This window comes from Diachasmimorpha longicaudata, chromosome 9 (genome assembly GCF_034640455.1).
Source record: "Diachasmimorpha longicaudata isolate KC_UGA_2023 chromosome 9, iyDiaLong2, whole genome shotgun sequence".
Lineage (NCBI taxonomy): Eukaryota > Metazoa > Arthropoda > Insecta > Hymenoptera > Braconidae > Diachasmimorpha > Diachasmimorpha longicaudata.
The window spans coordinates 6595045-6618693 of record NC_087233.1 but is presented as its reverse complement, the minus strand read 5'-3'; the positions used below and the strand labels follow the sequence as shown (position 1 = coordinate 6618693).

General features: G+C 40.6%; 2 protein-coding genes across 9 annotated transcripts; one reads left to right on the top strand and one right to left on the bottom strand.

Annotated features, from left to right (window-relative positions):
* Positions 1-40: 40 nt before the first annotated feature.
* LOC135165945 (centrosomin-like) lies at positions 41-23496 on the bottom strand. Of its 8 annotated transcripts, none has more exons than XM_064127768.1 (11): positions 22968-23496; positions 22051-22892; positions 12891-12949; positions 7769-7971; positions 7463-7634; positions 6571-7322; positions 5856-6209; positions 4075-4182; positions 1489-3595; positions 1352-1382; positions 41-886 (listed from the first exon to the last, which is right to left on the bottom strand). In XM_064127768.1, exons 1-11 carry the CDS (start codon positions 23217-23219, stop codon positions 769-771), a joined length of 4998 nt encoding a protein of 1665 aa, XP_063983838.1. In that variant the 5' UTR covers positions 23220-23496; the 3' UTR covers positions 41-768. The 8 variants fall into 8 exon arrangements, with proteins under 8 accessions (XP_063983838.1, XP_063983835.1, XP_063983834.1 ...); XM_064127765.1 differs by having other exon boundaries at positions 1368-1382; positions 4075-4179; XM_064127764.1 differs by having other exon boundaries at positions 1368-1382; positions 22968-23495.
* LOC135165953 (histidine-rich glycoprotein-like) lies at positions 14001-15342 on the top strand. The gene is made up of 3 exons (XM_064127792.1): positions 14001-14148; positions 14696-14933; positions 15111-15342. The coding sequence occupies exons 1-3, from the start codon at positions 14044-14046 to the stop codon at positions 15239-15241; spliced, it is 474 nt and encodes a 157-aa protein (XP_063983862.1). The 5' UTR covers positions 14001-14043; the 3' UTR covers positions 15242-15342.
* Positions 23497-23649: the final 153 nt, after the last annotated feature.

Sequence of the window (23649 nt, the reverse complement as noted above, 5' to 3'; positions counted from 1 at the left end):
GTATATTAATTACAATTAAATTAGAAATAAATACCACAAATCATCGAAAGGCAAAACTTTAATGGCACTTTACTCTTGTGTTTATTTACAGATGTTGAACCATGAGTACATATCTTATATACACGTACATAATCACCTACAAATTTACCATTCATATCTGAAAAAAAATCATTTTCAAAATCTACATACAAAAGGAAAAGCCTAAGGTAGAATTTTCGCATTCCACTTGAATTATTTACAATATCCAATATACACTTGAATTTAGAATGATCGCGGAAGAATCGTGATTTCGATGTTTCCTTATCAATGGCCTTCAAACAATCTCAAACCTTGAATTTGTTTATCCTCTCATTTTTTGCTTAAAAAATGCCCCTCTGTCTTAATATACGAAAAAAAATTACGTTAGCGGTAATTTTTGCCTTCAAATTTTTCACCGAATGATTTCATATCAAAGATAAGTACCAATTAGTATAATTCAGTCGTTCGGATCACGAGTGAACCGCAAAAAATCGTAGAATACGAATACGTAACTAAGAGTAGGATGAAAAAACGTAATATCGTTGTAAGAGCAACGGTAATACCCCGTGGTAAATTCGGAGAGAAAGATCAATTTCCATGATCAATGATTCTCCCACCGTTTTCAAAAACAAATAACATTTGTTTGTCTCACATCATCAGTTGTCGAAAGGCTCCTCATAAGTTCTCGTTTTCTGGAGAATACTCTTCGTGATCATGAGTTGCTTGGTGATTGCCTTCTCGACATTTTTCTTATTCTTGTTGGAGGCGGACAGGTGCTTGAATGTGTCCTCCAAGGCCCTCTTCGTCTTCATCAATCGTCTTTTCAAAGCTTCGTTCTCCTGCTTCAAGGCCTCGACTTCGTCCAGACCTAGAAAATATTTTATTAGTCCCGGTTTATTATCATGTTTCCATCTTTTCTGAGTGAAAAACGCAGTTTTTAATGTGAGAGATCGAATGGGACAATGATTTTTTGTTAATTATCCATTCATCGAGAGAGTATTTAATTTGGAAAATTAAGAAGTATTGACGTAGGTTTTATTCTGGTTACTTTTGCTAAGCACTTGCTTAGTACGTTAAATATACTTGAGGGGTTCATTACTTTACATTCATTAATTACCAGAAATTACTTCGAATGAAAATGATCAATGATTTTCTATGGCAATGATTGTCTTAAAAACTGATGAATTCAATGAGCCAACGAATATTAATCAATAAATGCATATCGATGTGTTTTCAATGACAATGAAAGACAAATTTTGGTTGATGTGCTACATTAGTCTAATGAATTGCATTCTCATGACAATCGAGTGCCAAAAAGCGAATAAAACTCAACTGTTTGAGATACATACTATAATTATGCCCACCTATAAATAATAAATAAATTATATTAATCAATAGACGTTTCAACGGATTTCAGAACGAATGACTAAGTAATATCGACGATAACATCACTGATAAAAATGAAACTACCTTCAAGGTGTAGCGGGCTCTCCCTGTCTAGATCCCGCAGTCCTCGATTGCAGTTCTCGTCGTCGCTCAATAGATTTGTCATAGATTCCGTGATTTTTAACGTATCTTTGAGGGGTCTCGTTGTTGACACTGCTGCATCACTCTCGATACCAAGATCCGGAGAACAACTGGATTTACTGCGACCAGTCGACGGTGGATAGTTCAATGGCTGCCAGTACTGAGAGCCATTAAAATGAAATTCCTGTATGAGATCATCGCACGTCTGTTTGAGTCTACCATCAGTAGGAATCGATGAAATTCCACTGGAGCTCGGTGCTGAATCGCTGGTCTCACAAACCACCACCTGCCTCCTCAGTTCCTTATTAGCCACCTCCAGTTCCTGCATTCTGCCCCTCTGAGAGTCATTGATCATGTTCAGGTCGGCCACCTCCTTCTCGAACTTCTCCTTGAGGCTCTTCAAGGTGGCCTCGAACCTGGCCTCTACCTTCCTCACATCCTGCTCCAGCCTGAGCTTGTCATTAGTCAATTTCGTGTTCTCCACCAGCACTTGACTCTGGGAGAGTGTCAGCCTGTCCAACTCCTTCGTGAGCATGGAGACATTCCCCCTGGCTCCCTCGTTCTCCTCCTCCAGCTTCTGAACCCTTAACCGAAGTCCCTCATTCTCCATATTCAATCCCATCATCATCTCCGCAGTCTTCCTCTCGTTATTCTCCTTGTAGAGCATCAGCTCGGACTTTTGTTTGGCAATTTCCATCGCCATGTTCTCGACGTCAACAATTTTCTTCTCCAACTGCGCCTTCCTCACACTATTCTGTTTGCTCTCCTTCTTGATCAGGCTCTCCTGCATTTTTTTATCAAGTGATCCCTGGAGTTTGTCGCAAAAGCTCTGGGACTTCTCAATCTTCAGGATGATAGGCTTGAGCTTCTCATCAACGTCAATCATAGGTGATCGTCTTATCAGGTCGTTCCTCAGGTCCATCAGCTCAGTGTACAAAGAATTATTAGTCTCCTTGAGCTCCTGCAGATGATGGGACGAGTCAATCTCGTTAAGATCACTCTGATACGTCTTGTGATAGGGAACATAATCCACCGAGTCTTCGGAATCGCTGAAGTTCTTCGAGTACTTGATGTACCTAGACCTCGAGGACTTCTCAGGGATCTCCTGAAGGCCAATTCTCGCCAGTGAGACACTTCTGTCTGGCTCTGAGAAAGCCTCCGAGTCTGATTTCTCGTCCATCAGGTGTGATCTGCTTCGTTTCAAATCCCTGCACGTGCAGATATCCTCGAGGGTGAGCTCCCTCTTTGAGAAACTGTTGACACCCTCCAGGGCCTGAACAAAGTCCTCAGAGAGAATCCTAGAGCCCACCAGAACGTCCAGGACCATGCGTTTGTACTCGTCGTTGATGGAGTAGTTCGAGCTCTTCAGCATCTCCTTCATGAACTTCACCAGGGACTTCAAGTGTCCCCGCAGAAGCTCACAGTACTCTCGACATTTTTCAGACTCAAAGCCGTTCGAATCGTCGCTCTCCACGTCCGTTTTTGAAATTAATTTCAACCACTTCAGGTACTCCACTTCTTTCTCGAGGTCGTTCTTCTGGAGCACGAGCTTCTGAACGTTCTCTGCCAGGGATTTGATGTCCGGAAGAGACTGATTTGAGTACCTCAAGTGGACGATGTCCTCTGAGAACTTTACCTCCACTCCAATGTCGTTCAGCTCCTTCAGCAAGAGCTCCAGGTGGGAATTCACCAGGTCCTGTTGGGACTCTGATTTATTTCGACTTCTCTCGTGGCACTGATTCGTCATGTGATTGTGCAACTTGGCTATCTCCTTATTCTTGGACCACAACTCGGTGTTCACCAGCTTCTGGAGGTTCTGGGTTTTTATCTGGAGGTCTTTGGACAACTGCTCGATCTTCTGATTCTTCTCCTCGATCTCTCGGGTCTTCGATAACAGCTGTTGCTCGATCTCTGGGAGAGGCAATGAGGCATTCGATGTCATGTGCTTGATCTCATTTTCCTTGTCCTCAAGCTCACGCTTTATCTCTTCACGCTCCAGTTCCAGGTAGTCTATTCTTCGTTGTTTATCGGCTATTTGGTCGTGCAGCTCCTGAAAGGATTTATCGATTAGTGGATGGGGCTGATGGGCTTCGCTGCATTAGCCGGTGACGAGGTGATTGGATATTTATAGATCGCAGGACTGAGGTGCGCGAAGATGTTATGAGTGAGATGTGCCAATCGGTTCGAGATATTTGCCATCAAATTGTACGGGTCTAGGAAATTCAGTCGTCCTCGGCCTCAAGCACGAGACCGATACCATATTTACCAGGTGTTTCATTGTTATTTTAATAATATTATGTAGTTAAGAGACGGCAGCCAATGGCTGTCAGATCCTTAACTGCTCCAATGACTCATTCTGTTCGTAATTTTCTGTTTCAAAATAAAAAATGCTCTTTAAAAGTATTCAGCTGATTAGATTCGACAAAATTAGATTTCTCTGATTGAGATTTGAATAGGGAGGATAAATAAATTATAGAAGAGACTTTAAGAATTATTTAATAACTGTTTACAAATGATATTTGTTTTTACCTCTGACTCATCGTGTATTTGTTTTTCAAGACGATTTTTCTCAGCTTTGATCATGTCGATTTCGTCTCTGAGGTCGTTTATCTTGATTTCCATTTCCTCGAAACGCTGCTGAAGTACATAAAAACAAACAAAATTTCAACAGTCAATAAAACTCAAAAGCAAGTAATCAACAGATTGAAACATTGAGACATTGAATTTTATTGAATAATCGAGTGTCAGTTTACAGAATAGCGTGAAAATTACAGGATTTGGTGAGAGAGATTTGTTGAGGAAGGATTATTTATTTTTTCTTAACCCAGGTTCTTGGAGGCACTAGTGTAACAACAACTGGCTCCTAAAAAATAAATTTCCAATTCACTCGTTTCATCAAATAACAACTCGAGGGATTTAATTCCCATTGTATTTACTTCAACATGTTTTATCGTCTGTTTTATTTACGCAATAATTCGCTTTGAGTATTTATGATGGCCCAAGGAGAGACAAAAATTTGAATACCGAAATACATCTTTTGTCATTGAGAATTTCGAAAGACTCGCGTCACTCGTACCTACCTCCATTCGAAGTGTTAAACACAAACAGGAGAGCATTATTCACAAGATACTTTCAGTCAGCGGATAAGACCAATATTTAATGAAAAATAAAAGCTTATCAACCCCTCAACACTCTTGAACAGTTCACAAAACCTTCGGTAATTTGTTTTTATAAAAAAAAAACGTGATGTTCAATTTTTTCAGTATTCACGTTATCGTTAATAATTCATGTCAAAAATCCCAAGAGTAATCAAAAATTCATGAGTATCATAAACATTGATAATAAATAATTGTTCATTGATTCAATAATCCCCACCGAACAATGCACAAGCCAATGAATAGTTTCACCAGCTTCATAAAAATGGAAAACGTAATGAAATTCAATTCCTGTGCGAATTTAGACTCGAACTAACGAAGAGCAAATTATTTTCTCTTGTTACTACACCCATTATCATCAATTATTAACGATAAAACTGCAAAACATAATCAACAGTTCGTAAATATTTGATGGGAGGAGTGTGAAAGTGCACGACGCAGAGTCAACTGGGTAGAATGAACATTCGTGAGGTCTGAGGAGCCATGGAACGTCTCAAACTCCCCACCTATTATTAGCATTTCGAGCAAAGGCATCTTCAATACCCCAAATCCCCCAACACACTCTTATTTTACCCAAACGACCAACAGGAAATTGAAAAATAAAAATTCGTTAAACACGATGTAATGAAAAAAATAACGCAAGAAAAGGAATAAATTAATTAAATCAATCAAACAGCTAAGGAATTGAATGAAATTGATCTGTTGTCCAGTTAATTTAATCCTTCATTTTTCGGGAATGAAATAAAATGTGTACCAGTCAGTATAAATGATGATTCGTAGTTGATCTTTACAAAAAAAGGTAAAATTGTAATAATTTTGTCTTATTGGAAGTAGCGATGATCAGAAGCTATCATGCAGTGTTGTCAAAGCATAGAGGAAGAAGAAGAGTTATTCTGAAAATAAAGAGAAAAAAAACGACTTTCAGCGCTGATAAACCAGAGGACACTTCAGATTCATTAATTCATCAATGTTTAATCCAATTCAATCGAGTGCTACAGCATTGTGAAGCTAGATTATAGTCATTTGTTAATTAAGCGTCTAGCGATAATTAATATCATCTTTTCAGCATAAAGTACGACAGGGTTAATGTCACGAGAGTAATGAGAGTGTAGTTCCTTTCCGAAAAAAATGGAAAGCATTTGATAATTTACCGACCTGACTCGACGATTTCTTCTCCAGTGAACCATCGTCCATTTCCGGGGTTAAATTTCGCCTTATTGACGATAACTGACCGTTTCTTTTTGTTCTCGATTCGGACTCTTTCAGCTTGGTGCTCTCCAACTTCAGCTCTTCAATTTTCTTGTCCTTTTTGCTGAGCTTTTGCTCCAGGTGTTTCGTACGACCCACGAATTCTTGGATCATTCTGAGAGCTTTGTTATGATCTGTTTGCACTTTTTTCAGATCTCTCTGAGTGGCTTCGGCGGTCTCCTGGACATTGCAGAGCTTCAACATCAGCTGTTTCTTCGTTTCCTCTTGGTCCTTCAGTTTACGATCTCTTTCTTCGAGTTCCTGAAAAAAATTTATGGAGAAAAAGTTATAAATTGGGAATTTTCCATCGGTCATTCCGTCAGAATAAATTTAAATCAGGAAAACGGACGCAAATAACGGGGGCAATAAACCGTTTCCCTTTCCGTAAACGTTAGAAAAACCATAAATTACTATCCTGAAGCTGCAACTTGAAACTTGGGATTATTTTAAGAATAAAAGAGAGCGGAGCCATTTCTCTTCGTTTCCAAACAAAAATTATTCGAAGCTGTCCAATAAAACGCCAGAGAAACTCCCATTTCTCATGTTACATCAAAAATATCTGCATTCAGACGAAAAAAGTGAATAAAAAAATCTATAAGGAACCGAGTTCAAGAAAACAAACCTTCACCAACTCCTTGACCTCCCTCTCCTCCACGGAATTCATGTGCACTATTCCCCTAGACCTGAAGTCCCAGTCGAAGGGACTGTTACATTTTCCTGGACTGACAATCCCTGATCTCTGTCCTGACCTCATCCCCTGACTCGAATCATCATAAGTAATTGGACTGCCAGGTGGTGACATTCTCCTCGTCAGGGTGTTCTCCGACTGATTCAAAAGTGCTCTGTGCTTATTATTCAGATCCGTGAGTGCATCGTCCCTGGACTTGACAGACGTCCTGAGCTGATCAATCTGTTTCTTCCTCTTCTCGGCGACCTCAGTGAGTTCATCGCAGGCACGACACTTCTCCTCCAACAGGGAGATCTTCTCCCGGATCAAGCGATCCTTCTCAGCCAATTCACTTTTGAACTGTTGAACTGCACTCTCACGCTTCAAGGCCTCCTCCTCCAGCTCCTTGATCCTTCCTCGGAGCTCGTCGCTGTCGCTGTCACGTGCGGCTGTCAATTTCTCACGATTTTTCACTTCCACCTCCAGTCGAATCCTCAGTGCATCTCTCTCAGTCTCCAATTCCTGCGCCCAGGATCTCTCGTCCTCGAGGCTCGCTGACAACTGTTTAACTTCTGCCTCAAGGCTCTCCACTAGCTCCTCCATCTGGATCAGCTTCTCCTTGTTCTCCATTGCTGATTCCGGAGTGATACCGAAGGCCTCTTTGTAGTATATCGACGGTTCCATTTTTTCCTTGTAATCTGACAGTTCTGTAATTACAAAAAGAAATTTTTTATCTCCAATACAAGACTCGCTAAAAACTTGTTCTCAGTAAGTGGATGATCGCTGATGTCTTTAATTAATTAATTGGGTGATGGGTGAATAGGGGACGGGAGGGGAAGGGAGTTACCTTGTTCAAGCTCTTCTATTCTTCGTCTTTCGGCCTCCAAGGACTCCTGATATTGAGCTTGATGACGAGCTGATGCTTCTTTTTGCTCCTCGTGCAGTTGAAAGGCCTTCGCCGCTTGACTGAGCAGTTCCTGCTTCTCAATCAGATCTTTCTTCAGGGATTCAAGTTCAACCTGGGGAGATAAACAGATTAAAGTCGTTGAGCACTTGCCTTTCATTCAGATTATTTATTCAATTAAAATCTCAAGCTGATGAATCAAAGGTAAATAAATCAAATGAGATGTTCCTTTAATTATTCTACACTCACATTAAGTTCAATATTCTTCTTAATCGTATTCTCGTCGGCCGAACTGATGCCCATCTTCTCTTCGAGAAAGTAAACCCGTAATTTGAGATTGAAATTTTCCTTCTGTAGAACGCCCAGTTGGTCCTCATAATCTTTGATGGTTCTGCCAGCATGACCTGAGGCAGTCCCATTGGGAATTTTCCCCGGTGATCTGGGATTTGTGCCTGAACAGAAAAAAAATTACATTGCGGGTATTATAGACAACGAAGGAGGTTTACGAAGATTTGTTTGTCTGTAACCTCTGAAATTCGACATTTGTTCAAACGTCAGGTTTAATTCACTCTAGACTACATTGCACGGTAGGCAGTTCGTAAAAATGGGGAATAATGACTGGACACTTGAAATTCACGGCGCGAACATTGCGGGAAGATGGGACGATTAAATTAATTGACAAGATTGTGGTTTATCCATGTTAAAGTGTCGTCAATTTGCGGACGTTAGGCCCAGACAAAGGACATACTTCAGATTAAATCAGCAGTGAGATGAGTACAAAGCAAGATTGAAATTATTTCAAAAGGTCACGGATGAAAAGGTTTCAGAGAGAGAAAACTTGGGAATTTATTAGGGAATTTAACTCACTCAAATACCCTACAGGTCTATTAGAAAATAATTTGAAAAATTTGTTTTCAACGATGATATTTCTTCAAAGAAACATTGACAGACGTTAGTTTCCCTGAACAACTATTTTTGACAGGAATTTCTTGGCATAAATCTCTAGTTTTGTTTTCACTATATTTTTTTCCGGTAAAAAAAACTAAAATAAAAACTGAAGGCAAAATATTTGCCTTATAATTAACGCTATTGTCAACAGAGATAAATTTTTGGAGGAAGAATCGTCATTAAAAAATTCTTTCGTACATTAGATTTTTCAAAATCTAATAAAACAGGAAAATAATAACTAGAACTGTCGCTCATTTCCCCTATAACTCGTACGTTATCAAATGGTCCTAATTAGTGACCCAATTGAAAAGCTCGTCTCTCTATTTAAGTCGCGAAGATTCATCTGACCACCTGTTACGAGGGAAATTAATCACCAGGTCGATGGCAATCTTCGATGTGTCTTTCCCCTGGGTGTGTGATACACATGACTGTTCGCGTGCCAACTTCGCAGTGATCATCAAAAACCATCCGAGGCGTCCCGACGTATGTACACTTTTTGACCCTTTTGGCGATGTACCAAAGACAATTGTAGCCTGTACGACCTATTATTATTCCTCTTGTTTTTCACCACGTACACGCATTTTCTTTCTATTACCTTTATACGTTACTTCTGAACTCTCTTTTTGATCCTCCGATGTCAATTCGAAAGTTCATGACACTTTTGGCATGAAACGGTAGCCAATGGAGTTAAATTTATTTTGATAAAATGAATACGAGGAAAATTCATCGTTCTCCACGATGAACAGTGAGAAAAGGGCTATTTTTAAAGAAAATCTTGCTGACAACAAAAGTATAAGAACCTTCATTCATTGACAGTTGGAGCACGTGGGCTGAGCTGATGAATCGAGTGAGAGCATAATTTTTTTTCAAGTTTTTAAACTTGATAGAGTCATTATAATCAGAAGAGAAAAATTGAATTTAATTACGAGAGGTTTTATGGGAAAGAAACTGAAGGATTTTCCTGACAATCCCTTTTATTAGCCCCTGTCATCTATATAAATAATTAGTATCAACATTATTATTACCAAACATGACTTCTATTCGCACGGGTTTATCTTCACCGTCTGATTCTTCACTGACAGTCGAAGATTCAACTCGTGATTTACTACATCCCATAACACACGAGCCTCTTTCCTCCAGTTACTCCTCATCTCTCATCACCATCAAGCACAAAGACTCCCTTTTAGTCCCTCAATCGCGAAATTTTCATCTGTACCTCGTTGAAAATGCCCGTTAAAAGAGCATCATCAACGAACAGATTAACACTGCCACCGAATGGCAACTGGCCTCAGTCAGCCAAAAGTCGAAAACATCCAATTCTTATATACATAGCTAGCAGTTTAAAATTAATGTTTAACTATATTTCGACTGAGACGTAGTTTGTAGACGTAACCAGAGTGTAAAGTTCATTTTTTACGAGGAGGCGACGTAATTAGGATTTTATTTTACCACTGCTATGTTCACCTTGTACCAAAAACTGACTTTTCATGTACTCGTAAACGAAAAATAACATAACATCACTTGTGGGAAATTAAATTAATTAAATTAATGGAGTGCAAGAGAGAGAGTGTCGTCTGGACGATGGGCTGATCGAATTCTCGACGAATCGATTAGTCCTTGCTCTAATCAAACGATTAATTAAGCAATCGTTCAACTCACTGGTCAGTCCATGAGTCGATCATTTCATTTGAATGAGAGAAATATTTTTTTATTTTTTAACCCGCTTTAAATAAAATTATTTACTTAAACGTCTCGCAGTGAATTCAATTAATTCTCTTTATCAATTTTTTTTCGTGCCCAATTATCTAGGCGCCGGAGATTGACGCGAAGTGAGACTGCACAGGAATGAAGAAATTGAAAAAAAGATACTAGAAAAAAGGGGTGAAATTCCGGGGGTCAGTGTGATGGGGTATTCGTGATTCACTGGAGTGGAGCCCCACCAGCTTTCAGTTGCAGTTTTAAGTTGCATCTGCCCTACCCCCCAAACCCCCCCATCAGTCTATCGAATACGAGACTCGGGCATGTCTGGGGGCTCGAAGGTATTAATAGATGACACATTTAGGACGAGAATCGGTAGAACTTTTTTTATTTCAGAATTCGGAATCATCCAGTTCTCCTCTTCATGATTCTATTTATTTCTCATTGGGGAATACGAAGAGTCCGGAAAAATGGAATTTTTGTCGGGCATTTTTTCCTCCCCAAAAATGTGTCTAATCGGTTAGTGGTGGGTGGAGGGACCATGGGATGCGCTAGAAATAAATTTGAAGAGTCTACGCCTCCACCCAGTGTTTGGGGGACACTCGAAGACGGGAAAATACGAAGCACGGATTTCCTGTAACTCGAGACATGCTTGGGGGCAACTACAGCATTCTCAGGAGTATAATTAGAATTTTTCAAATTTTCCATTCGATTTTTTTCGGTTTATTTTTCATTCAGAATTTTATTCACGGGATGAACTGATAATCTTATTTCCGCGTGGGCGACGTATTATTGTCTAACTAACATCTTAATTCTTATTTAAAATGAATTTAACTAATTTTATTTATTATATTTACATTCTGTATTCATTTATCGTCAATAATGATATCATTCACGACGAGAATAATTCCGTAACTTACTGCGTCGTCCCGGTAATTACCGATTTTTTTTTTTAATATATAAATAACATCTTCAGGGTTCATCAGAATAGGGGTCAAGAGGCTTCGACCCTTATTTGACTAAAAGACTTTTTTATTCAACCCAATGAAATGATCGAGAAATGATGGGAAAAATTAAACAATTGAAACTGGTTAGGCCACCAATCACATAAATCAATCACTCCATTGATCCAATTATCCAAGCGATTGATTACACCATCACTTTGGCAAAGTGCTGATCAGGTCCAAAGTGCGAACAATATATATCCCCCCCAATAACAGCTTTGGCGGTGAACAGAGCTTGTGTGCTTTCGTCTTCCAAGAAGGATGTCACTGAAGATCGGACATACGGCGCCTGGTGCAAATTCCTCAGGTCTGCCGATTTGGGGTCGAGCGATCAGGTGTCTTTTCTCCACCTCTGATTGTCATACTTCTCCTTAAAAAAAGCTTTCAATACCGACGAGGTCAATTCTAGGTTGCATTGGCCTCAAGGCCACTACACTGACATAAAAAATCAATGATCTCCATTCAGCTAGTGATCGGTATCGATTTTTCTATCGAATAATCAGAGTGACATATGAGGAATTCCCCAGAAAAATGACCATCCACTTATCAGGATAATTTTCCATCAGCTCATGGTGTGGTAAAACTCTAAAAAAGTGGAGTCATCGTCGTGGGCGAGGAAGAAGCTCGAATGAACTCTCGTCTTGATATTATTTTCGTCGAGCCAAAAATGAAGAGTCACCAGGAGGAGCGGAAGATGAAGTGAGAGTTGTCTCTCTGTGGAGTGAGTAGAAACAACCGATTTCCGAGAATTTTATGTGCCATTTTGAGCTTTTACTCGAGATGCGTAACTTGAGGCGTCTCGGAGTCTCGCGATTCACCAGCCAGAGGAGCACTGATTAATTGTACGGTTAAGTGAAACAGGGAGCTAAATAGGAGTTTCCCGAAAACTAGGGTGATTATTCAAGTTGAACGGAGAGAAGTATTGTAATGTAAAAATATTCCAACTGCCCTTGGAATTATAACGCTAACTAAATTATTGTCCGAGAGGTCCGCAAAAAAATTAAACGATCCAAAATCTGGGACTATTGGGCTCTAGAAGGCCCAGGAGCCGAGAGAAACCCAGGAATGGACTTTAAAAAATTCCCGGGTCCTTAGAAAAATCGTAAATCACCGGATTTATCCAACGGGAGCTCATTAACAATTTTTCCAAGGCCCTGGTAATGAGGATCTCTAACGACAGCCCATGAACTCACTTTCTTCAGTTCGCTGGTCAAAGAAATTGTCATTTCGTGAAACAAACAATGAATCCTACCCCACAAAGGAATATCGAACTGACCCATTAATCATCTTTTAACTGTCTCGAGTTTCTCATTTAATTAATGAAAATTATCGAAACAACTCTTCATCATTTAAATTGAACGAAGACCAGACACGGTTGGCTGGCAGTGCAATTACCCTGGCAATAGTCTATAAGTGTCTCCATTGTCCCATCCCATATGATATCCTTCTCGACCCTCAATCAATAACTCGATTATCACTGGATCCAACCTATCGAGGAGGTCGCTATTAAGGGACAATAATGAGTGACCGGAAGATTCACCATTTCTTATCTGCAAATGAGGCCCGAGGCAATGCTGCAACATCTGGGGTGCGCCTGGCACCCGCATCCGGTTTTAGTTTTCTCCGGTATCACGATTCTATCTTGAGTATCGATTGTTCGATGGTTGTAAAGATCAATGGAGCATTGAATTTTTTTAATGAAATTTAATGCGAGCACTTACCACTGCCCAAGTACGTCGTCTGGTTCATGGTGATGTCCTGGATGGGCGGCATATGAGTGCTGTAACAATTAAAAAACAAGTTATTAAAAAATTGAAAAATTGTTTCTCCATTATCGATCTATACCGCCACGTCATGCTGATCAAATAAAAATTTTCATTTTAACATAAGTAGTTTTTTAATCCCGATAGTAACTACAAATATTTATGTAAATGCTCTGAGATGAGCTCAACTTCCGTCATTTTCGCTGAATATTTGTCTTCGTGCATTGACACTGAAGTTAACGAAAAAAAGCTCGTGGTAATTATCCCAAAGGTCATTGCATCAATTTCGTAAACAGGGCAACGACCTCACTTTGAAAAAAACTTAAACGACCGAAGATCTATTCCGGGAGTTGCTGACAGGATCCAGTGAAGAGTTTCCCATTTTTTCGTGACTCCGATGGCAATCGATTCTTCAAGAGCCACAGAAGGCCCCTCTGTTTATTTTTCCCTGATTGTTTGATAATTAACACACTCCCACTCCATTCACCAACAACCGCAGCTCAGATATTCCCTCCACCGCTGGAAAAAAATCCCAACGCGACGAGGATTTTTCTGGAGAAATTGCTGGAGGTCTCCAAGTTTTTGTCATTAAAAAAACCAGGAAATATCGCTGGTTTAATTAATTTACAGCCATCGCTGGAGTGTCACATAAGTCATTATTTGTCAGACTGTACGTGCTTCAACGCAGGATGAGACGGTAAATCACCACTCGGTGCAATAAGGAAATGCAGATTTTCCAGTAAGGTCTAATATAGATCTCGAGGAAATTATCCGAGTTACCATGAATTCACCCTGGTTAAACGTGAAATGAATAATTTGTGGGGAGACTTGTGATTTCACAGAGGACAGATGCGTTAATCGTTTCGTTTCAGCTAATTTTCACTGGGTTTATTTGCATTTTAGGCGTTGCCATGCGTGACAGATTGAATTTTTTTTTTACCTTTGATACCTGACAAGTTCGTTCGGGTATTGACGTAAGGAGCAAAATAGTTTCGAATCATAAATTTCTTTACTTCGATTGTTTCATAGATCTTTTGTCAATATTTAGGGGGAGAATAAGGGGGGGAGCAGAGTTAATGAGTTTGCAAAACTTCATCGGTGATTGGATATCATGTTGCTTAAGTTTCTGGGATATATAAAGGGACAGGATCAGCTGTATGGACATTACATTCTTCACCTTCCGAGTGACCAAGACATCAAGATGTACCTAATCAAGGTAACGATTATTATAAATTTTGAGTTTGGTAATTGTTGGATATTTTGGGGAGCACTTCGATCATCATCGAATATCAGCGAAAGGAAGAGGTTTAGAAGAATTTGTCATAAATAATTATTTGTAGAAAATTTTATTCACTTTAAATAATGTTCTCAGGTGTTTCTTTCTAAATCCAGTGGTTTGCGAGATATTTGCAACAAAATAACTGTAGATATTCTAATCGTCTAATCGCTGACTGTTTAATGTTTCCACATGTGTTTGGAGCTGATAAATATTATAAAAAAAATTTCTTCAGATTTTTAAACATCTCAGCGGATTAAAAAATAATTCCCAAATAATCTAGTCTTTTTCTTCATAAATTTTACCGCAATTTCCCAGGGGTTTTCTCTAATCTCCTTTATACTTATCAGTCAATACTCTCAGGTTACGAATAAGATTGATTTAAATCAGAATTGCTGTCATCATTCGATAAATGCCATCCCTGGCACTCCCACAAAAATAATCACTAGGTTCACCGAATAATGATCCATAATTTTATGATTTGCAGACAATACCAGTGTTTGCATTATTGATACTAATTCAGGAAGGCACGTGCGGCGGTCACGAGGGATATTCTTTTCAACATCATCATGGTCCGGTGACGGGCCATCACCAGAAGGTGACCTGGACGGACAAGCATGGTCATCATCATCATGATTACGTAGCTGAACCGCATTACAAATACGCTTACGGAGTGGAGGATCATCACACCCATGATATGCATGGCCAGAAGGAGCACGGAGATGGTGAGTGAAATGAACCGATGAAAATGCCACTCCAAACAGTCGTGACACTGTCATAAATCCCCAAGTGGTCCAGAAGAAAACGAGACCAGCGAGATGATTTGGTCTGAATTTTTAAAATATTCTCAATGCATTCGTTGAAGAATCTACAATCGCCTATAAATGATTTTTTCCTCTCAGGACATGGGGTCGCTGGAGAATACTCTGTCCACGAGCCCGGCGGTAACGTACGAACAGTGAAATATTTTTCTGATCACAATGGATTCCATGCTGAAGTTCACAACAGCAACGGTTGGGTCCATCACTACTGAGTCACCCATGATTCAACAAAGCCCCTTCATCGAATTATCTGTCACTCCATTTTATCTCTGATTCAACTGAATAATAATCACTGATTCAACAAAACACAGAATTTTTTCAAGTTTTATACCTCATAAAACAGAAGTGAGTGCATCTTCCAATGAGAGCACCACTTCTAGACCAAATTCCTCCAGAAATTTTCCCTATCCCCAAATTATTTACTAAATAGTTTCGTCTGGAGCAACACCTCGAAGAATGATGTGTCCTCCTATGAGGAGAGTCCATCCTTCTCCTTGGATTCTTCTCACGAATAAAAAGACGAAGAGACGTTAAAAAAATGTGAACCCTTCTATCAGCGCAGACTAAACGTTTCCTCGGGTCTGAGAGGAGTCTCTAAATTTGGACGACTTCCTAACGAAAAAAAAGCCGGAAATTCAGTTGAAAAAGTAATTTCTTTCTTCTTCATTTCTCCGGCAAAGTGGAACAAAAATACCATCCAACTGGGAGGTACAACTAAATCCCTTTGATCCTCTCTCCCGATGTAACCAAATGTCACTAATATGTCATTAATCCTCCAAACATCGTCACTCTTGCAAGTAGTCTTAACTTCTTACCAAGTAATAACGAGTTTATTTTCTCCCATCTCGTACGAGTTTTGAGATTACCATCTGTTCCCATCGCGATGATTTTTCTGCACCTTGTGCAGCTTAATCGTGGAGTTAAGCGTAAATCTAGATCCAGACTTCTGGGAATCTTTGCTTGCTAACTGAGAAGGGAACCCTGAAAAAATGGCGGACGATGATCGCACGAAAATAGATTGAAAGACTAACAGAGATGTTGCGGAGCTGCTACGAATGCTACAATAGATTAACAATCAATTGAAACTGATTGATCGAATATTTCTCTTTACCCTTCGGTAGTAGTAACAAAAAAAATGGACAAACTGCTTCATATTGATTTTTTACAATATTTTCAGGGCGTTTGAACTCTTCCTAATGACAGGTTACGATAATTACAGTTCTTTACGAGAATTGTTTGACAAATTGCAGTGCAAACGTCATAAAAAATGAAACTCCTGGGGTAAATGAAAGTTTCGCACTCATGTTACGAGGAATTTTTGGAAACTAGACATAAATCCTATCAGTTCCCTGGTGGGACTATGATTGGCAGGATGCGATATGAGGGCACATCGTGCTGGCTCCTCTCAAATGCTACCCTAGTATATTTAATTCGTGTGGGTGGGGCAGCACGATTAGAGTTCATGGAACCCGAGTTGCAATCAATTCATTTTTGAAGGCGAGAAAAACACACTGACGTTCTCCAGGAAGTCGTTCGCTCATGAAGACTATTGTTGGAGTGCCAAAGAAAGCACAGACATGAATAGTTAATAATTAACAATCATTATCCATCTCTGCTGTACCCTGACAACAAAGAGGCAATTGTTGAATTCAAAGGGTTTTGTTAATTTCCTCGAAACGCAGTTGATATCGCGTCAGACACAGCAGCTGGACCAAGTGTAAACAATATTCCTCAGCCCCCAGCTTACGTCACACCAGCAGGCAATTTAATACACTGGAAATAAAAAAAAAAAGAAGAAACAATCCAACGTAAACACACTCGCTCCCCACAATGAGAGTTCTATCTTCGGACTCCGAATGTGATACTTCTTCATGCAATTTTGATTAATAATAAATACCACTCGAGATTGCGAGGATGACGGCTGTTGTGTTTGAAGCGCTTCAACTGGAGCTCCAGTTGGATGATGAGTTATGAAATTGCCCTTGGATGAGATGACAACAGTCGGATGCTGATCAATACTAGTGTGCGAGGGGTGCCATGGATCTGGCGTTACGTCGGGAGAACGTGGGGCTCGACTAACTCATGTGCGAGATTAAAAAAAACATAAAAATCTTATTCTTCATCTGATGGATTCAATTGGTGTTAAATTGTCCATTGTCACGGTAGTCAATAGTCGTCACCTCGCTAATTACCATGAAAAATAATCCATTCACTTCTTCTGATTATCTCGATTCTGCAATTATAAGTCCTAGGAGCCCCTGGGCAATGCGATACCCAATAACACCGATGATATATTTCTAATTAATGAACTCTAATTATTAAAAAATCTCCGATGTCTAAATATTTTGTATGATTTTTTCTCTATTCCATTTTCTATCTCAATAAAAATATTTTCTCCGCTTCCAACTTTCTATTCTAATCCTTCAACTGCTCTTCTATTTTGTTAATCAAATTTCTATCGCACGTGCTCACATGAATGATTGATTTTTCAACTTCAACGAGAAGAAAAAATAATGAAAGTATTTGTCGTCCTGTTCATTAAAATCCCCATGTTAATTACGACAACGCCAAATGTAGAAACCGTTCATTTTCAACATGCAAAGTTTCATCAATTAACCGGTCGTTAAACCATTTAAACAATTAGACTCAATATTGCGTAAAATAAGTCATCAACCCTAGTTGAGCAGAAAGACACGTGGGATAATGGATTATAGACCGTCCATTCTTTTATTATTTTTTTTCGTAGGTGTAGTAGAGCGTGGGCGATGTAGATATTCTCACGTGTACGTTTGTTTAATATGCAGGTCAATAGGATGCAATCGAGAGTCGATACTGTTATTATATCCGCGTGGGTAAGCTCAACAATAACAATATCTGATTCAAAGCCGAATGAATAGATAAATCGAACGAAAATTCAACGCAGAAGAATCAAAACCGCGTCGTGAGCTCACTGCGTAGAACAAACCTCCCGATTTCAACGGGATATTCCAGATACTCTCCCTCTCAGAGCCTCTGGTCCTCGAGGAAGATGTTGGACAACTCAGTTTGATAAATCGAAGAACCTCATCCCATTATTTCAATCCAACTCTATCGATTTCCTGAAAAGTATTTCCACCAATTGTAATGCTTTGCACGTCATGTGATGTTAATCAAGAGGATCAACGTTAACAAGTTCAATCTGCACAAAAAAGTGAATCATTCATGGCCTGAGGCTCCAGCCTCAACCTTAGTTGTTTAGAATAAACTAATCTATCCTCATCTTGTCTACAACCCTCCACCTCCATTTCCAGGGTCACCACCGACTGTCAAACGCAGGTAAAAATCTACTAAGGACGTGGAAACCCCTGATGAATCAATAAGTAAATAAAACGCAGAAGGAACCTTATCAACGAAGTGCAGCTCACAAGAGATTAAAAAATTCCTCAAAAGCTTTTACTTCGGTTCTGAATCGGTTGATAAGGCCCCTCAGGCCTTCACCCTCGTTGAAGACGTTGGAGTATTCGTCCTTAGTTACATCCACCGAGAAACGTCTCCTCATTTCATTCCACCGTGTCTTCTAATCCCCTCAATTCTCCTCAACAACGGTACAACTACAATAACCTCATAACAAATTTTCCCGCGTAGAGATAATCATGTACATCATAAACGTCTATTCTGTCCTAATTTGTCCTTAATTAGTGCTGAAATTAAGCTCATACCGAAGCGTGTTATGAACTCCTTCCCTATGAACTCCTTTGTTATGTCACTCTGTCCCACGTTACGGAAGTTAATCAACAAAGTTGGTATTCGTGGAGGCTCAACTACTTTTAAACAATTTAGCTAATTAAAAATAGACCGATCAGCTAGTCATATTGATTCCTAACTATCTGGCGACATCCTTCCCTTGAAATTGGACAAAATCCTATCAAGTGCATCATCAACTCTCTAGTTGAGAGTGGATCAATCAACAGATCTAGTTGAGAAATCTAATCAACGATTGGGGACTTCTTCAGAAGCTTCTACTCACGTTCTGAATGGACTGCAAACGCTGCCCCAGGCATTGGTTCTCGTTGGAGATGTTGGACTACTCGGTCCATAATTATATCCACCAAAAAACATCTTCCCGTTATTGTAACTCACCATATCATAAAATCCTTTCAAAACTATTCCCAACAACGTTCAATAACAACAACAACAACAACAATATCACGTGTTTCCCCGCGTAAATATCGTCCTCGTGTATATCATAAACGTCTATTCCACGCTAATCTGTCCTTAATTAATACTGAGATTAAACTTGTACTGGAGTCACTCTTTGGCACGTCATTTGGCGTTAATGAACAGAATAAGTCAACTAATCCTAAACAATCCCAACTTCAACTGCTAATAAAAAATTAATCTGTCCGTCAATTGTCTTTTCACGTTTGTTCGCCACTTGGGAAGTAAAATCGTCGGTTTATCAGTCTCCTTGCCACTGACATCAAACAGTTCAACAACAACATTCACTGAAGTTTAAAAAATTCTCCCCCTCAAATATCTTATCATCAACTGTGTCACAGGGGTCACAGCCTTCTCACTCCTCCGCTGGACCGATCAATTCCGTGCGAGAGAAGTCTCGTGTCACGAGGGTCGATGATATCACTGTTCTCTCCACAAAACGTCCAAAACTCTCACTGCAGCTGCGTTTTTATCACTCACAAAGATGTTGGGGTCTCGACGAATAAATGATTACACCATTATCAGCCTCTTCTTGGTCATTCTCTTGGTGAAGAACAGCTTGCGCTTTGCTGAAGGTCTCGTATGTTCCATTTTCACATCTGATGATGATCAGAACATCTTGAGGTATTGTCGGGGCTTATATGAATAGATCTAACTGATTGATGATTCAATTCACTTCACGTGTACTTTTTAAATCTATGAAGAGACAACTGATTTATCGGCTGGTGCTCTCGTCTGCGGACGGCTGTGAACTGAACCACAATCAGCGCGTGGATGTACCCGAGAGCTTCTCCGAGGGATGAGGGAGTAGAGGGGAGAGCAACTCATGAAATAGCATATAGCATAAGTGATGCTCCAGGGTAGAGGGCGAAGGGGGGCTGCATCGATCAGGGGGAGGGGGCAGTGGTGCTCATACTGGGGGATACGACCTTTGAACTTAGCACAGCTTAATTTCAAATTGAAAATGGTAATCTGGGGAGGGAATTGTTTCAATTAAGATTTCTGGCTAGTTTCGATTTTCCAGGTGTTTCGCCTGCAAATATCTGCATTGGTATTGATCTTACTTCAAGGTCAGGGCTTGCATGAGGTAGGAAATTTGACGGACGATTGGACGACGAGATTGTATGGAAAAATGAGAGATTGTTAGGCGGTCAATTTTATGAAGTTCCTGGGGGACGGGGGATTGTGAATGACGCGAGTGACCTGTGACCCAATGTGAGAATTGATAGTAACGGAAACGCAAATAGCGGATGAACGATTTCATGATGGGGTGAGGGGGAATGGTCAGTGAACTTCTTGGATGGAGATCATGTGGGTTTTAAGAAATTGGAAAAAATAAGGGGAGAATTTTTTTTCGTTAATTGTTCAGGACAATTCGACTCTCCATTTTTGAGTAGCAGAGGACTGTTACGACTTAAGGGGATGTTTTTCCCCGGGGGGAGTCTCTTCTCATGTGAGTTCATGGTCACTTCCCCCCACTGACGTAATCTTAAAATATTAGCAAAGTCGAGGAAATTTTGCTGTGAATAAATTCCTAAAACCACACTGACCACTGCAGCGTTCATTTCCTCCAACGATATTTTTTCCTGAGCCATTCCCTGAGACGTCCCATTCACGTTTACTCGTCCAGACAGAATTCCAGGGTGAACCCAACGACAGAAACCACTGGGCAGTGACTAATTGGGAATGAAAAATCAACAAGGGGAACAGTACTGGTTCCAAAAATACGTTCACCACTTGTGGTTAACAAAAGCCAGTAGACCTGGGCATTCCTGGAGTTACTGAATCCCTGAGACAATGAAATGGAATTGTTGGTACTTACATATCGAAGTTGATCGACATTTCAGTGTCGTCCAGGAACTCACACATCATTGCACTCACTTAATTCACTATTCACACTATTTTTCATGCATTAAAGAGAAAATCAGGAAACAAATGAAGCACAAAACCCGAAAAAAATAAACAGAACATGCAGACAACGAGGGACAACCGACAAACGTAAACTTTTGAAAGGATTGTTCCAGATGCCACCACATTGGCGCTAGTGGCGCCTCCGTCGCGACGTTATTGGCTGAATGTCCCTAGTTTCTAGGGAGTTTTGGGTACAAGCTGTCCAAGTGGGGAAAACTGTTTGAATTACGATTGTCCACGAATGTTTACTTGTTGAATGGAAAAATAATTTATTTAATAATCAACAAATGAGACACTTTATTCAATCCTCTCCTTCAGAGTCTGTAGTATCCCACTGATATCCCTCAGTCTCTCCACTTTTTCTCCTTGCATGGTCTTCTTCTTCACTAGAATAATTCGTGCCAGACCGAACTGACACTTCAGCTCTGTCCCACTTTGATTTCTTCGACTTCCTCTCCCTCGAGCTGTCCCTCTTCGATCGTTTTGGAGTCCTGTGGCCCCTGCCATTCTCCTTATTCGATTCGTGTCGACGATTCTTCTTAGATCTTCCATGGTACTCCCCATCAGGCGAACTCCTTCGTCTTCGAGACCTAGAAGAAGACTCCTCTCGTGTTCTCCTCGACCTCAAGCTTCTAGAGGTAGAGCTCGAGCTGCTCGAGGACTTTCGATGCTCCCGGGACTTTACCTCGACTTCTGGAGACTCTGACCATCTCCAGTCCTTACGATCTGTCTTTGTACTTCGGACTGAATCCTCCCAAGTGCACTGACTCCTAAATATGAAGTGAAGGTACACGTGGTGAATTTCATAATGAAACGAATGATCTTCCTGGTGTATCTCGTGTAGAAAACAACAAAATATTTACAGAGAAAATCAAGAATTTGATGAAGAAGATAAATAAATATGTGAACAAACCTGCGGTCACTCTTTTCACTCCTTCGATCAGAATTTTCTCCCTCCCCTTTCTTGCCCCGCCTGGGAGGGCTCAGAATATCATACTCATCCCTAGGATTCCTAAAAGTATGCAAAAAATTGCACATTTTCCCTTTTGGACACCGGTTGAGTCCACAGACAGCGGCCCTCCAGGAACTTATATTAGCAAATTCACAGTTCAACTGCCTTCCAGCGTAATACCGTCCATGCAATTTCCTCCAGGCCCTCGCTGCCTCCCTCTCACTGGAGTACTCCACGTAGAGATTTCCCCTGAGATGAACCTCAGTATTGCGACAGAATTTCAGGGTTTTTATTCTCCCGAATGACTCCAACTCCGGCAGAATATCCCGATAAAAATCCCTGAAGTCCTTCTGTGTCTCGACGCAGTCGTACTCCAGGCCAATGTCGGTGTCGTACTCGAATGAATTTCTCTCGAGGGAAAAGTGACTGTAGAAGCCAGGAATGATGAGAAACTTGCCGAGGGCGAGCCTCCGGTGGTTTCTCGAGCACGAGTCACCGTATTTGCAGGCCGCTGTCTTCGCGAAGAATGGACAGAGCTCCTTCCCAGGTTTACTGTCCATCACTGCCCGCAGGGACTCTGGGGTCTTTGCCCCCTCGTCGATGTAGCTGTCGATAGCGTTCCTGAGGTCCTCCTGACGCTTCAACTCCTCCTCTTGACGACTCTGGGCTTCTTCTTTCTGCTTGTTCAGGAGCTGCTGCTTTGCCTCGAAATCTTTACGGAGAATCTCCTCCTGGTGGTGCTGCTCCGCTCGGGCCTTTGCACGACGTTCCTGGAGGAGCTTCCAGTCGTCCTGGGCTTTCACCTAGATTTGGAAAGAAAAATACAGGTAAAGTGATCAGAAAATTATTTCTATCATTTTTTTCTGAATGTCCCTCACCTCTCTCTCGATCCAAAGTCGTTCCTGGTGGTCATGCTCCTCTTGTTCCCTTCTCTCATTTTCTTTTTCCAGATTCGCCTGTTCCTCGATCCATTTTAAATATTCCGCGCTCCTCTCCAGTGTCTCCCTCAAACGATCATCATCATTCTCTCTCTCACGAGCATGTTTACATCGTATTTTCCTCCTCCTCTCCTTTTTGGCAATCCTCCGCCACTCTTTATGGGACAAGGACTTCTGTTCATTCGTATCCATCCCCCAAGAAGCCCAGGAATGTCTGGAGGAGTCTCTCTCATTTGTTTTGTTAAAAAATTGGACGATCAACTAGTCAACACAAAAACACCGGTCGAGTTCACTCCACTTTCACTCGCACGGAGCCCAAAACCCATAATTTTTCACTTGCTTTCACTTCAATAAAATCCTGTGGTCACACAGACGATTGAATATTTTCGCCAAAGCCCCGTAAAATTTATTAGATAAACGAAATCGTCAGGAAACGTCCGTTTACGTTTGTTCTAAAATCAAAACGCAATGTCCGAATGTTCAGTGGCGATCTCCAGAACTACAGACAACTCTCGGTTGATAACATCAGTCCTTCCTATACTCCGAAGCCGGAGTGGCGGAGTTAGATCGGAAATTTGAATAGCTTCAGTTGTTGGGGTCCTCTGAATCCCCAATTTGGATA